Below are 15,762 nucleotides of genomic sequence, written 5' to 3'. Positions count from 1 at the left end.
TCATRGACTTCAAACTTTCCTCACTGTGCAGGCAGACACTTAAAATGGGCAGTCAACCTATAAAAGGTTTGAATATTTCTTTTCTGTCATTCAAACATGATTAACTCTGAATTTTAAATACTTATTGAAATAGGGCACCTCCACTCAGTGGTATTTTGAGAAAAAATGTTTTTTTCATAAGGTATATCATGTCAAAATCACCTCTCRAAAAAAATTACTAAAGTTACATGTGATATTAACTTCTTCATCTAACCATTCTGTTGAGGACAATGCTTTAGCCTTATTGATACTCCAATCAAGAAAATTGTGCTGCATTTCTATAGCTGCTTGACCTGAAAAAATTATCTTTCTTTATATTAAAGCATCAGCTAAAATTTGCTAGTTTCACTAAAACGTATARAAGGACAATTGCTGTTATAGACAGTTCACAGTGTAAAAGAAAACAAACAGAATTGAGGTGATGACTGGAAATGCGTGTGCACACACAAGAAGTATAATGACAGTAATGAGTGCAAATCCTTAAATACTTTTTCTCTCCTAGATGGCAAATCTTTAGCTGGCTGTAGTACTCCTCAACATTCATCTCCTGAATAAACATTTTAGCTTAAGAACAACTCAGTAGCTAAATTAATTTCTTACATGGGCTACAGACACTTGATCAGCTGCAGAATTCCAATCACATACGAGGTTGTGCCTTCAAATATATCTATTTCAATCCAGCAGCGTCACACCCACGACTCTGAAATACATACCTGTCACGTGGGGCAGAACCAGAAGCACCAACTGCTGGGAGAAGGCAGCACAAAATCTCTAATAAGTCATACTCTGGGCATTAAAGATGGGCTAGTTCTTCATACAGAAAAAAGCAGTCAGCTCCAGGGAACGACAAACCTGTTGCTGGACAGCAGCTGCAGAGATTAATTTCAGCAGCTGCTGGAAACAATCCTCTGGGAATTGTRAGATAGCTCCAGAGAGTTATTTTCTAGCTCTAAAAAAAACGTATTGAAAACTAAGGGTCTGATTTCTCACCTATCCTCCCCCAAAGGAGTCWGTCTTCTCCTAGGGACTCCAACAGATAGGAATTAAAATTTCAGAGCAAACAAGACGGCCAATACAAACAGTAGCCTTAGACTGTTTACATGCACAAAAGATGCCATTTCAGAGGAAACAGCTGACAAATTCAACCTGATGTAAATATAGTTATGCTGATGCACTTAAGAGTTTCTCCATATATTCTGACAATTACTAAATTTACTTTGCAAGAGTTACAGAAACATAACGATTCACACTCAAAGCTAAATTACTGAAAAAAAACCCAAAACTCAAGAACGCTCTTTATTTCTAAGATTTAATTTAAAGCAACCATATTATTTAACTTTCAAAAATTTATATTTTAATTTCAAATCCCCATCAACCCAAGCCTTGCAGAGGGTATACAGAATACAAATTGTTATTTTTAATCAGAATATGGATGAAAAGCCATATTTAATACAGAATATCTTAATTAGAAATGGATTGATGAGTATGAAGGAACGTACAGTATAAAAGTAACACAGTAAAAAGAAGAAAASGAGCCTTCACAATTATGCCATCTGAAGAACTTCATAAATTCTTGGGTTTTACTGCTTTTAAAATAGTGTGTATGATTGACTAGTAACTCTAGTATCCTTCTGTTTTCAAATCAGAAAGCCAGATCTCTCCCCCAAGCATATGTATCTACTGAAAGAGTTTGTCCTGGAGTGATTAGGACCATAAAGGCAGATACACTGCAAAAGCACCAGAAGAGTCCTTTGCCTTCTCTCGAATGTAAACTACGAGGCAACTATGTTGAGCAACTAAACACATTTCATTAGCAAATGTAAAAATATATAAAACCCAAACAATTGTATTTCTAGCTTTATTGTGTAATTCATGTTGCAACAACAAAACAACAACCAGGTGTAAAATGACTCATGAAAGCCATTTTAATACATTTTTGTTAAGTAAATTAATGCACTTGTTAATCAGTCTGAGTTCTTCCATATGTTGTTTGTTAAGGTCTGTGAAAATTTGCAACGAACTTTTAACAAGACAGTTTTTCTCCACAGCAGTTCTGTATTTTATTTACTTACACTGGACTGCCCTAAGCAATTCTGAAGGAATACCAACAATCTAGAACCCAGTATGAGCGAGGCTAAAACAAATTTAGCCAAAGACAAAATATGATATTTCATACAGTGAAATATAAACTCTAAATTTGGTATGAAATATCTATTATAATAATTAATAAATTTGAGAAAGATTAATTACGTCAGACTCTCCTAGCCTGTTCACCTAACATTACAGTATTAAAATTACCATTTTCTTCATGTTAGTTTCAAATGATTGGACAATAGTTTTTTGCACCTCTTCTAATTTCTGCTGTTTGGACAAATTCAGTTCAAACCCAGGTACATTTCTTAATTATACATACTTGAGCGACAACAGTATTTTAGAGTTCAAAGAGCTTCAGCTGATGAACATCATCTCCTRTCACAGGACGTGCTGAACGTTGCTAGCAGCAGTACCACAAAGCCTGGCAGATCTGCCAAAGCACTGCATTTTGCACTCAGCAGGGCGCACAGTGATGGGTTTGGGCCAGTAATGGTACTAGTGGGGCTTATCTGTGTTCATTGGGATGGTGAAGGTTAGCAATGGTGAAAGAGCAAGAAGAGTCTCTCCAAAGGAAAACAGAGACTGAGCTGATACTGTCATAATGCACAAGGATATTTGAAAAGCCACAAGAAAATCCAGTGCTCTGAAGCTCTATCATCACAGCAATTTGAGCGAGTACTAAAAGAGCAGGTAGATCCTTGCAGAAGAGCCAAAGAAACAGGAGACACCATGGGAGATCCTTCTCCCAGCTACATGAAGAGATCTTGGAGGACAAGCACAGAAGCAAATCTCTCTACTCAATGCACATGTTCAGATCTGTCCAGAACAAACTACATAAGGATGCTAGATAAAAATCAATAGTAAATAGTAAATTTTTAAAGCAATTTGGGGTTTTGGAAAGAATTCTTAAGCCCAACGAAGAACTGAAGAAACTAGGAATTGTGGAAAGGCTTCCTTTCTTCCTTGACTTAAGGAAGCACAGCAAGAACTGAAGATGCTTTTTTGTCTCATTAGAAATACTGAGTGAAGTGCAAGACTGCACCTTGAGTGAGTAGCAGCACAATATAAACACCAGGAAAAAAATATATCTAAATATTTCTTCCCAATGTTTTCATTTTAAATAAATAAAACAAGAAAAAGACCATGAGAACARAAGTTTTATTCCATTATAATGCTACTCTGCTTTTCTATTTCAGAAATCCTGAATTTGATTAAAAAAAATAGATATTTCAATTATTTGAAGCTATAGCTATCCAGAAAACACTTTATCAGGTATTAGATTCTACAAATTTACAATACTACCTGAACATGTTTATATTTTGCTCTTCATCTTAAGCAGCAAAACATAGTTTTCTTATGCAAAATAAGTAGACCTGTATAAATAAGCACAAGCCTCAAAATACTCAGAAATAATACTTACCTTTAGAAGCTTCCCATTGCACAAAAGAGTCAATTAAGGACAATCCTTGTTTATAATAAAATGTGGTTAGTTCCAGCCAGTCCGCTTCAAGTGTGCTAACAACTGGTCCCTTTCTTGTTACTTTCATAGACAAATTGCCCTCATGATAGGTCCAGCAAGTAGAATCATCATCAAAAACATTGAAGACTGTATAGAGCTTATCTAAGAGAAAAAGGAAAAAAAAAAAAGAAAAATGAAGCCAGTGATTAAAAATATTTTGTCTTTTTATTATTCTCTACTTCAGTCTAGTGTCCTAATGCTAAAAAACAGTGCCAAGAATTATTTCCTGATACAGCTTTACTGTTGGAGTCCCTCACCCACTCAAGAAGGTGGTGGTGGTGGGGGCATGCTTGGGAATGTAAGAACAATTTGAACGTATTCCTGTTGGGTTGTCATTGGACCTTTAGGCGGGGGGGGGTGTTATGTACTGGAAATATAGCAGAAGCAAGAGAAAATGCAGAGAACAAACTTCATCTCTGTTACACACGCAACTTCTGACTACAAATACACAAAACTAACTGAAGATTAAAGACAATTTTCTGAATTTTTAAACATTAGGAATGTTTTGTATAGCAAYCATTTGTACCCATCTTCTTCTGAAGATGGCCTAACCATCAGCTTAACTAGCTGCCTATTGGGGTTTTCCACAGAGTAACTGATGAATGGGGGGTGAAGGGGGAGGGAGTGGAAGATAAACAACAAAATGTGCRCAACTTCAAATGTTTTCTATACCTAGGTATTACTACAGTTGTTACAAAAACAGTCACAAACAAACTTTCATCAAAAGAACTAAATTTCACAAATCCACAGTATTTCAGGAAAACCCTGATTAGTTAAAATTTTAGCTAAACATACACACTCTAAAAAAGGAACATTATACAGATACACTCATATATATGTCTGCTGCTGTTTTGGGGAAGTAAGATAAAAGTAATCGTAATAAAAAGGTCCTGAAATTATGTCCAATATTTCCATTTCCAAGCAGCCTGAATCAGCATCAAGCTCTAGAAAGCAGAAGTACGCACATGGCCAAAATAGAGGAACTTGTTTTAGATGATGCCAGCAGGGAGGCTAGTCCCGCTGGGCTCCACGAACAGAGGGAGATTTCCAAAGGGTAATTTTCCACGAACCGAGGGAGATTTCCAAAGGGTAATTTTCCACCGTAAGCAGTGTGAACTGATCTCTGAAGTACCTCTACTTGTTATGAGTGGTCTAGGGTGGTGGCACTTCTGCCAGTGACATCAGATGCCTGGAACGAGGCACACTGAATTCAGGACAAAATTTTGAGCTCTAGTGACAAGAGATGCCTTTCCTTTCTGAATACATTTTTATTGTGTCACCTCCATAGATGGCTATATTAGCATAAGTGTGCTTATCCTGGTACAGTTGATTTCCCTTCCTATGTACTGCAGCAAGCCTGTTTCTGTAAGCACATTTACAAAGGASTGAGAGGATACAACCCTAACACTGCACCAAAGTACAACGAAACCTGTAAGTTCTGCTTATTTAGTTATACTTTTAAAAATATTGCTGGTGGAGACAAATTTCTGATAAACATAACCAATCAAAACTCACAGGTTATCATTCCCCAAATCTGGCACTCAGACACACAATTTTTCTACCTTCTGAGTGCAGACTGAGATGAACATGGCATACTGAAGCGGCAGTATATACCTGCATGCATGTAACACTGTTTCTTTAAAAATTCACACCATCATTTTTTAAAAAATGATGATTGCAGAAAACATTTGCAAAGCAAAGGGGGTAAATTTTCAGAAGTTGTCTTACAAACCCCCGTAATTTGAGTGAGTACTTGACTAGTAGCAGAGCAGACAGGCACATTCCTGCCAAAACTTTCTGAAGAATTTCCTGACAACTCTGCCTTTAGGAAATGCACAGGTTGCTAATCCACTCAKTTACACCAACAGGCCTGATCAAAGCTCTGTTCAGAACCTGCTCTGAGCTTCAGAATCAAAAGTTTTCCACTTTTTAATTACAAGATTTACATTCTGCTATATATGAAAACCCCACTATTTCAACACTATTTCAAGCTGTAAGGAAAGAGTTAAGCTTTAATAGATCACGCCACAAAGGCTCAGCATGTTGTAGGAGAACTGCTTTAATTCAAGTGTTAGAAATAAGAGGGACATTGATTATCTCAGTGCCTAGAGTCATTATCCTGGCAGTCCACAAACTAGAGAGGGTGCTTAACTCTTAACAGGGATGTGAAAAGGTTGCTTTTGAGAGCAATTAAAACCCGGATGGCACATCAGGGAAGAACCTATTTTGTCAAAATGTAATCTCAATACCTTCCCCTCACAATCAGGAAGGAAAGTCACTCAGGGAGGAGGAAAAAAGAAAAGAAAAAGAGTGCACAGAGGAAATTAAAGATTCAAATAAAATAATTCAAGAACTTACTCTCTTTCCCAGGAAAGGGCTTATCTTCATGACGGAAACTAACAAACATGGGAGTAAAATCCCAGTACAGACCAGACAGTTTGTTGATTCGATGTGAATTATGAGATCAAGGTAAACTCTAGTCCTTCCCGTAATCTTTTCCTCCACTTATGTGGAAATACCATTCTGCCTTGTTTTCAATATAGTGCTATTTAGCATTAGTTCGCATGCATTAGATTACTTAAATCAAGTTCTCACCTATTTTCCCAGCAAAAGAGAAGGCCTTAATGCTTTAGTGTCAGAAGACGTTGTTTTAGACAGCATCTTGCCCAGACTACACTATATAGTTTATATAGTCTTCTRCAACTAGGTTTTCTACTAGTTTTTCTTCTCCTTAAACAACTTTTTAAGGCTTAATATTCTCCAATGCAAATTCACTTTGTAACAAAGTTGAGGAGAAGCATGAAGTAGCACTAAACCTAAGGGGATTCCTTTGTTGTGAGTTTTAAAATAGGCAAGAGAACTGTAATCATTATAGCACCATCTTGCAAACACATTTGAAGTTTGTGGTCGAATACTAAGAGTAGGTAAAAACTAACACATATGGGAAAAAAGTTTTAGAACAGGTACATCGTTCTAAGACGAAACTTTCTTCCAGCCACATATTTGTTGTTTACATATCAAGCACCAGATTTAAAATGAAAATTTTACACATTTYATAAACTACAACTTTAACAGTACATTTAAAATAGTCTGTATGAAAATATCATTTTTACACATTACCACAGTGCACATATACAGTGCAGAACGTAAGTATTTCTTTTGGCTCCTTCTTGGAAATGTTTTCTGAAATAAGCATACATTTAAGTAAGCAGTGTCTTCCAAAGCTAGTATTTGATAAAATATGCTGTTCTATTATTTTTCCAATGCTTTTTTTTAAGCCAAAAAAGATAACTCTATAAAATATCTTATTTCTGCAATAAATAAATAGTATTTACTACCATCTCCTCTTCGTGGTTTAACAGGGCTGCCTTCTTTTCCAAACTGGACATCTGTATCCGGTGACAGCCTGCTTTCTGCTTGCATTTCCTCCTCTATCCCACTCTCAGATGACTGACCACTCAGTGTCCCCTCACTCCAGCTCTTGTAGTTTTCGTCAGAATTTTTTCTTCTGTGTTCCCTGTTTCTCCTGCCTAGCGTTGATTCCAACTCTGCATTTCCATCGGTGTTTGTTCCATTACAGGTTTTAGGTTGAGGTAAATGTTGTGTTATAAATCCCACAAACTTCTTTCCTCTTTTAGCGGCTTCATTAACCTGCATTTACCACAGAAAGTTAACTGGTAAGTGATTTTAAGACAGTGAATAACTTTTTTTTTTTTAAAAAGCATCTCTACATATGTTTTGTTTAATTAGATTGCTGACTTTCAAGAAAATATAAGGATGCAATCTTTTGTGTTATAATAAAGTAGTTTGTAGGTTGCCCATGTTTTAAAGCAAATAGAAGCCTGCCAGAGTGCCTTTGTGCTCAGGTCAAGGAAGGTGGCAAGTACTGGTACTAACTTAAGCATATACAAAATTCTTCATTTAGAACAAAACCAAAGTATTTTACTTSCTGTGTCTTAGTGATAAGTAAGATACTGACACAATAAATAGTATTGTTCCTCTAAATGTATGTGGTACTAATTGTACTAAAATTACTAACCACAAATACTTCAGAAATACCTGTTGTTTATCTTGTGTTAAGATTTATCATTCCCTGGTTCCTCTATGGGCTACTTAGCCTCACTATTATTTTCTAACGTCCCACTCCTCCCTGCCATTGTAAGGTACAGGGGGAAGCAGATGAAAATCCTCTTTACTCTTTTCCAGCCAACAGTGTTTCTCTTCTCACTGAGGTGTTGAAATACAACTTTAGAGTACGTGGCAGCTGTGGGATACGGCTGKTTTTTTTGCTGGGATAAGCTGTAGCCTAGGAAGGCGATCCCACCGACATCCTGTGCTACCAAATCCACTGAGCAATGAAGTCTTCGCAGGGAGATACACAAATCCCGATCTAGAAAAAAGTTAGGGGAGAGAGGGAAGGCTCTCTACCCGACTTAACCCATATGAACTACTCAGTTGACAGATTTGGTAACACTCAAACAACTGATGGTGCTACCATGCGTTTTTTAGTATCATGAAAGACTGAAGTGTTATTGTTTATCACCATTACCGATGCATAGGAATGATTTTACAATTGCCCAAAATTCAGCCATTATTGTGACTGCACAGAGCAGCTGTTTTTCTAAGACAACCAAAAAAATTTTAAAYATGACAAGCAGCATGTGGAAAAAGAGGTAATATGATGTTTTTCAGGTTTTGTTTTTTGTTTTTTTCTTCCTAGTGTCAAAGTCTTGCAGGCTCAGGAGGTCTTTCAAAAACAATAAGGTTACACTGGATTACTGACTCAGTCTTTTTAAAACACTGGGAGCATTTTAAACTCAAATTATTTTCATGTAGTTCTTATATTCCAGATTTCCTTGGAAGACTGAATCACTGCTAATTTCAACCACATTTTTTCTTTAAATATTTGTCTTGTCCCACTATACAGACAACCTGGCAATGCACATATGGTATAAATGTGTATTGGAGTCCAATTTTAAATCTGAAACACCTGAAACACAATTTCAAAACAAGCCATTTAAAAACTTTAAGCATCTCTTTGATAATTTCAAAGATCATTAAATATTTCCAATACACTTTTTCACACTTTTTCCTCAACTTCTTTATTTAGTAACTAATGTAAAGATATCATTAACTCTTGTAATAACAATAATTTCCTGTTTCGGTAAGTCTTCARTTTTACAGAGGAAGTGAAACACAAAAGAACCAGAACAACAGCTTGCATTGTAGAGTAAGTTTAGTTTTCTTCAACTATACAATATTTTCAAAAGAAGTGCAAAGTACTAAAACTACTGTGTATTTTGTATTTTTGTTGTAATTAAAAAAATGAAAAAACCTTTCTTAAAAATTTCGTTATGAATACCTTGCTTAACACAGAACAACACAAAACTTCAAAAAAATGCTTGCAGAATAGTTTTTTCTAGAATTAATATTTTAAAATCTTTAAAGATTGATTCAAAGTTTAGGCTCGATTCTACTTCCAGTAACATAAATGTCCAGTCCCCCAAAACTTTACAGAACACAGGACTAAATCCTAAATTAGAAAAAGCATTTAAAGAAGAAAAATAACTCTTTTCACATTAAGAAAAGAACGGGTAGATTATATAAAGCACAAATAAAGTTAAAATTCTAAACTAGAAGAAAAAAACCCACTCACATTCAAGCCCCTCAATCATTAAATATAAATTACATCTATGTTAGAAATAAAAATCCTGTGAGAAGTTTGGGTAAAAACACTCCAATACCTTTTCTAACAGTTCTTTCACTGCCTCATTTGTCAGTGTTTCACACATTAAAGGACATTCCTCAATCACCAGCCTGGGGTGCCTTTGTCCTCTGGGTGCTGTATGCTTCTGGCTAGAACACAGAAAGAAAGCAGTCTTTGTCAGTAGTTTGCTGCTAACTTGTACAAATGCTTGCATGTGGAATTCTTTTCTTTTCTTTTGGAATAAAGATTATGAATGAAATCTGGCAATACTTTTTCATACTTCTGCTTAAAACTCAGTGAGCATTTTTTGGTGTTTTGTTTCATCTAGTGTCTTACATGAAGCAAGGTACTGCGTACTACAGTGTCAGGATAAGAATAAAAATATTTAATATATATTTCACTTGAAGGCTGCTCATGGCATTTCCTGGAAACTGAACTGAACAGGAAAAAAAACCTCTAAACTTTTTTTTTTTTTTTTTTTTTTTTTTTTTTTTTTTAAAGAGTCTTGCTTTCATAGCAAATAAATCTAAAACATCTATCTCTAATAATGGAAAAAATACAGATGTGAGCTATAAATGTAGTACGCACAAAACAGAACAGGTTTTGTAGGAAAAAAATACTAAGAAAAGAAATGGTACTTTCACAAGTGTTAATAGGCCGCCGTTTAGTTTTGAAATTTGAGCACAGTCACAACTATTTTATGAAATAGCAGTGTAGGCAAATACTAGAAATACAATGCAGTAATAATCACTTTTGGTGAGTTTTGGTGTTTGAGTCACTCATAGGTTTCAGAATCCTAAATGCTTTGAGTCCCAGTTAATGTTCAARAACATTATGAATCATTTTGGCTAARGCCAGTACCATTGTTACCTGGACAACAACATYTGGTGTACATCTACAACAGAAGGGTATTTTCTTCAGTGTTTTTTTCACGCAAACTTTTGCCTTAAAATGAAACATCAGTGAAAGCTGTTAAAGGTCACTTTCCAAACAGCAGCTGGAGAACTCTGAGGTACATTTGTCTACAGGAAAACCACAGATACATATGACATTTGCATAGGAAATTGAGAACTTGTATCCAGAAGTTGAATTTGGATGGTGCAGGTTTTTGTCCTTCTCTTATTCAAGGGCATAAAGGTTCAAATCACAAACTCGTAAGCATACGGCAGCTACAGGAATAAACTGAATTGTGGAAGTTGTGCGTTGCAACGTCAGCTCGAGAGCAATATTCTGCCTTGCTTCTCTGAGCATTTGTCCACGTGAACAACATTCACCTGGTTGCAGATGAATTTTATGAAAGTCAGTTGTATGAGCTCTCATTAACAAATGACATCAAATGCCATGGACAATGCTTGTTTAAGTAAGGCATCTGACCRAGAAATTCTCTGAAGTGAACCATGTTTTATAGAAGTACTAGCAGAGCTGCAAGGGGCACCGTCAGATTCATGTCTATCCAGCCTTCCATAAGAAACTGAGAGCCTTTGTGCATTGCCCCAGGACTGAGAAAGGAAGGGGAAGCATCAGAGATCTGAATGAAGTAAGAAATCCACTTTTCTAGCTATTCAAATTAAGAACAAAAGGTTCTTCTTTACTCTGCATTCAAATGAACGAAGAGTAACACTTGTTTGTAAATCTTCTGTATGATCACATGGTGATTTTAACGCTGTGAGAATAACAGCAATAAACAAGATCTCAGAGCAGGAATATAAAAGCTCCTGACTTTCCCTCAGTGACAAAAGCAATTTTTTATATTCCCTCAGTGACTAAAATAATTTTTTATACACATTTCCCCACAAAATCACAGAACGATTATTTGTTTCTTTATAAGAATGAAGAAAAAACTTTATCTCGACCAAGCTGAAAGTATTTCATACTTTAGTGATTTTCAGGGAGCAATACTCTTATGGGAAAAGCTAAATACTGAAGTTTTGAAAATGAATGAGAGGGAATTAAAAGCTTATTACTCTCCTAGCTTTTTGCTGCAGTGGGTTCTAAGACATAAGGTACCTTATTATAAATATTTATTAAAAATAAGGTAAATTGTAAAACGTGTTTTACAATTCTGTTGTAAGACAGACTTTGGATTTGTTTGGATACTTACTAATGCAAACTAAGTGTTACTCTATTAAATGTTCAGGATTAAAAAAAAAATAATGCTAACAAGTTGCTCACTGTTGTAGACAAAGAATGGTTATTTGATTCTTTGAGGTGCTTATTTCAAGTTAATAATATTATGCATGTAAGCAATACTTAGAAATGGCTTCAATAAGCAATGAACCAACGTATTCTAAATTATTCCTCTTACCTTAATTTTAATCGTGAAAGCACCACGCGATACATATGACTTGCAGGAAAATGCCTTCTACGTCCAATCGGCAGTATAATAGGATGAACAGCTCCTACGACATACCCTATGTTGTAATATTCTTCCACCTTTGATGCTATATCCAACACAGAACTGATCTTGATAACTTCTGGATTTGATGAAGCTAAAAGCATTGAAAGCACAAAAAAGATGCACGTTATGCATTACAGAGGTAGATACTCCTTTCAGTTAGTTTCTATCCCAAGGCATTTACTGAAAAGCTACAGTCCTCTTCATACACTAAAGAGCAGATTCATAGCTAAGTATTCAACTAGTTGAAGTGTGTGTATGTATATATAAAAATAATATATATATATTTTTTAAATAGAGGGGTTAATTTGTAATTCATTTGACAATACCTTCCTGTTGGATGTAGCTTTGTCAAGCTAACACAGGAACTGTATTAACATCCAAACACAAAACAGTCTTCAATTTAACAGAATAACATCTTTTTCTAGTCAAAGCCTTAGACATACTGAAGCAGTATTTTTTTATCTTTTTCCTAATTGAGATGTAGACTCATTTAGAACAAAGTTAAGCCTAGAAAAAACTAGCTTGTTTTTCTTAAATTCTTTTTTKGAAACCCTTAAAATTATCTATGGATCATATGTAGAAAACCATGTTTTTAACATAGTCCCAATTCCTTTTTAAACTAAATAATTTTGTAATAAGCTACCTGGCATTACTTATCTCTAAGTAGGGTCCTTCTGAATATCAGCACAGATTTCTGACTTGCACTGATGTGCAAGTTCCTGTTCCCCTCAACTCCAGCTGGAATTTTAGATGCTCTCAGAACCTCTGCAAAGCAGATGACCAACACTTATATATGGACAGTAACTGAAGAATACTTTTGCCAGTATTTATCTGCCAACACTGAATTTTTCATCCATCACAGATGTGAACTCTTGTRACGAGAAAGTTTGGCTTGACATATGACGGTCTCTGTGACCCTTGCTGTAAGTGATGTAGTACTTTTTGGGGATTTTGACAGTTCCCACGCTTTGGAAGACYTTCAGTGCTTTAAAATAAGGGAAGACATTACTGGTGTTCAGCTGAACTGGAATTAAGTTCTTGATCCACACTGCTTATTTGGCAGATACAAACATTTAAATGTAATACTTCAAACATTCTCTTTAAGACYGAACAACAAAACCTAGAAGGGTAAATTCATTTTTTCTTCCTTGATTTTACAATTAAAAATGTTGATATGAAAGAAAACCCCCCAAACAGGTAAATGCAATAAATCTCATTCATCACTTTGCAAATATATTCCTTAGAGTTCATGTTTTAATTTCGTCTTTTACCTACCTGGCCACTAATGTTTACAAAACTGATGTGCACTAACACAGCATTTAAGGAGTTTATCAAAGACACAGCAAGTCACAAAGTCACAGATCTAGCTTACTGGCTTACAATACAATAAACCTATTATCTATTTTCTTTGCCAATATTTTTAAAATCTAATTAACCGAGCTAGAATTCTGCTGGTTGGTGAGTCATGTTCTGTTCAGCTTCAATCTCTCTAGACTATTTCCCCTCTATAAAAAGGTTTATTGCTGGTAACAAGCAAACTTATCCAATTCACAGAAACTCTGCCACTCTCAGACACAGGACTGGGCTGTTGCACTTTCCTGTGCTATCTTACTAGTCACTTTTGGAGTTGTACTGCAGAAGGAATACTTATGCATACTTTTACAGTGGAAAGCACATTACAAACCTCCCTTTCACAGTGGTTGATGGTATTTGTCCCAGATAATAATGCCACTATCCTGTAAGTCCTCTTGTAGTAAATTCAGAAGACATTAAAAATATATGGAAGAGATAACTACTCTACAACATCTGCCAAGAAAAGCAGGTACGTGCGCAACATGATCATCACTTTACCAACTGCAACTACATTAAATAATAAATAAAATTTCCATCCTGATGTGTTCTCCTGCAACAGGTAACCGAAATAGGTCTACGAATAACAGAACTACAACTAACTTCCTAGTTGTACAGCTAACTTTAGAAATTGAAGATGACAAAATCAGCATTTTATACATATTCAGATAAACAAGAGCTTCACAGCATGTCATTTTAGTGGGTTGAAATGAAAAATATTTGCATTGATATTCCTTCTTTTCCCTAACAGGAGAGTTTGGAAAAGGCAGAAGCATTCTGCTCAAGTAGGAAAATTTTTAGGTATTCCTACTTTGTGTTTAAATTGAGTTTCAAAAAAACAGCAGCTGTTGTGTAACAGATAAATCTCATGATTCAGACTATAAAACCTGCAATTCTTAACAAGCACTTAAAGTTACACTTTGGAGATTCTTCTGCTCCACTTCCTTTGTGCCATGCAACTCCTCCAAAGCAAAATACTGGCTGTGCTTTTCTTCTTAGGGATTCGTGTGGTGCAGAAGAACCTCCGTGGGACTTGAGGCTGATTCTTGCCATAGGGATGGGAGTGTCTGGGGGACAAGCAGGGGAGATGCCAAGTACAATACATCACTGATAACTAGTTAAGYTGCTCAAGGACTCCAGCCAGCAGGTTTAGATTACAGCATGGTTGACCTAATCTGTGCCATGGCTTGGAAGACGACCATGGACTACCAATAGTTTCCCCAACAGCCACTTTTTGGGGCTTCACACAGCATAAATCATGAAGGGAGAACAAGGCATATTAAATTAAAATAAAATGCATGTATGCTTGCTGCACTTCTATCTTAATGTAGACACATATACTAAATTAGGGTTTTCTATGTTTTACTTAGTACCAAATCCTGGATTTAGGGGTAAAAAGTCACTCTGACAAACAGGAATCCTAGATGTTAGGGAAGATCTAGAGATCTTGCTCTAGAAACCGCAAAGACTGTCCTGAAGACTTAACAGAATTTCACAGCAGAGTGAAAACTAACTTTGTTCTAAAGCGATAAAAAGCTTCATTTAGTCCAAGGATCYTAGAGTGGCAACAAATATGTGGGATTGAGTTGAACGGGTTAAGAGATGGCAAAGGGAAAAAAAACATTCCACTATATTCCCTACAGTACTTTAGCCAAATTCCACATTTCATAAGCAAACAAATTTCAGAAATGCCTCCAGAAAGACTACATACAATTTTATTTTGTCTGTATTCACAATCTGAGCTCAAAAAGTAGAGACTCCACAGGAAAAAAATATTGTAAAGTTAAATATGCATATACAACTAAAATTATTTTACAAAGAGATACCTATGTTTACAAACCTAATTGCCTACAGTTAGGAACCCCAAAAAGTTAGGCTACTATCTACAGCTGAACACTGTCAATGTGACTTAGCATTCAGAATTCTATAGTATGTCATTGAAGCTGAGCAGTTTTGAATATGATACTAAACATGAAAAGAATTTTTTTAACTGCAGTAATATGTTACTAAAATAATACAGAGCTACAACTTTATTTGCACTTGTTTGATGTGTACTTTGCTTAAAAGTGACAATTTTTTTTTACAAATCCTTTTCATAATACTTCCCAGAAATATRTTACTTCAAAATAAAGCAAAGCTATCTGGAACACTGACTACTTAAGAACTTTAAATGCACTTCAGTTTCAATAAAATTAAGTTTTATTATCCTTTTTATTAGTAGTACATTAGTAGGTAATTAATGTATGCATTAGGAAGCCCAGCTTTACTTCCAGTACGTTACTTCTACTACTACTCAACACAAAGAAAGGTTTGTTTCTTCAAACAGAACAAATCAATGAGCAACTCATCTTCATATGTGCAATTAAACAGAGCTACAAATACTGCTGGTTACCAAGTATAACTATAACTTACTAATGTGTTTTCTTTCTATTAATAATCTTACAGTTTTTCAATAAACAGGCTGATACATAATAAAGTAAAAAAAATATTACTACAATCCAGTAATTCAAAAAGAAAACTAAGTGGAGGTCAAGTTTTGTTTTTGAAAAAGTTCCTGAATAAGTAACAACACATACACCAACACTTTTTCCCTTTTATCATATCCTTCTTCCAGCTATTGCACTTACTTTAAATCCTCRCTCTTAAGAACTTCCA

General features: G+C 35.4%; 1 protein-coding gene across 4 annotated transcripts in view; it reads right to left on the bottom strand.

The window, feature by feature from the left end:
- Window positions 1–15,762, bottom strand: part of RFTN2 (raftlin family member 2) — a 34,918-nt gene that overhangs the window by 17,523 nt on the left and 1,633 nt on the right. For 3 of the 4 annotated variants that reach the window (XM_085299476.1, XM_085299478.1, XM_085299477.1), the window contains 4 exons: window positions 11,665–11,848; window positions 9,397–9,508; window positions 6,991–7,303; window positions 3,554–3,754 (listed from right to left, as the gene is read on the bottom strand). In XM_085299476.1, coding sequence (XP_085155602.1) covers window positions 3,554–3,754; window positions 6,991–7,303; window positions 9,397–9,508; window positions 11,665–11,848 — 810 coding nt within the window. Of the gene's footprint in view, window positions 1–3,553; window positions 3,755–6,990; window positions 7,304–9,396; window positions 9,509–11,664; window positions 11,849–12,400; window positions 12,422–15,762 lie in introns of those variants that run through there. The other variant, XM_085299479.1, reaches the window with a different exon arrangement.

The sequence above is a fragment of the Rhea americana genome, unplaced genomic scaffold, assembly GCF_003343005.1.
Source record: "Rhea americana isolate MKP2758 unplaced genomic scaffold, rheAme1 scaffold_15, whole genome shotgun sequence".
Lineage (NCBI taxonomy): Eukaryota > Metazoa > Chordata > Aves > Rheiformes > Rheidae > Rhea > Rhea americana.
Note: the sequence above shows the minus strand (reverse complement) of the source record. Positions and strands in the feature narration are given on the sequence as shown.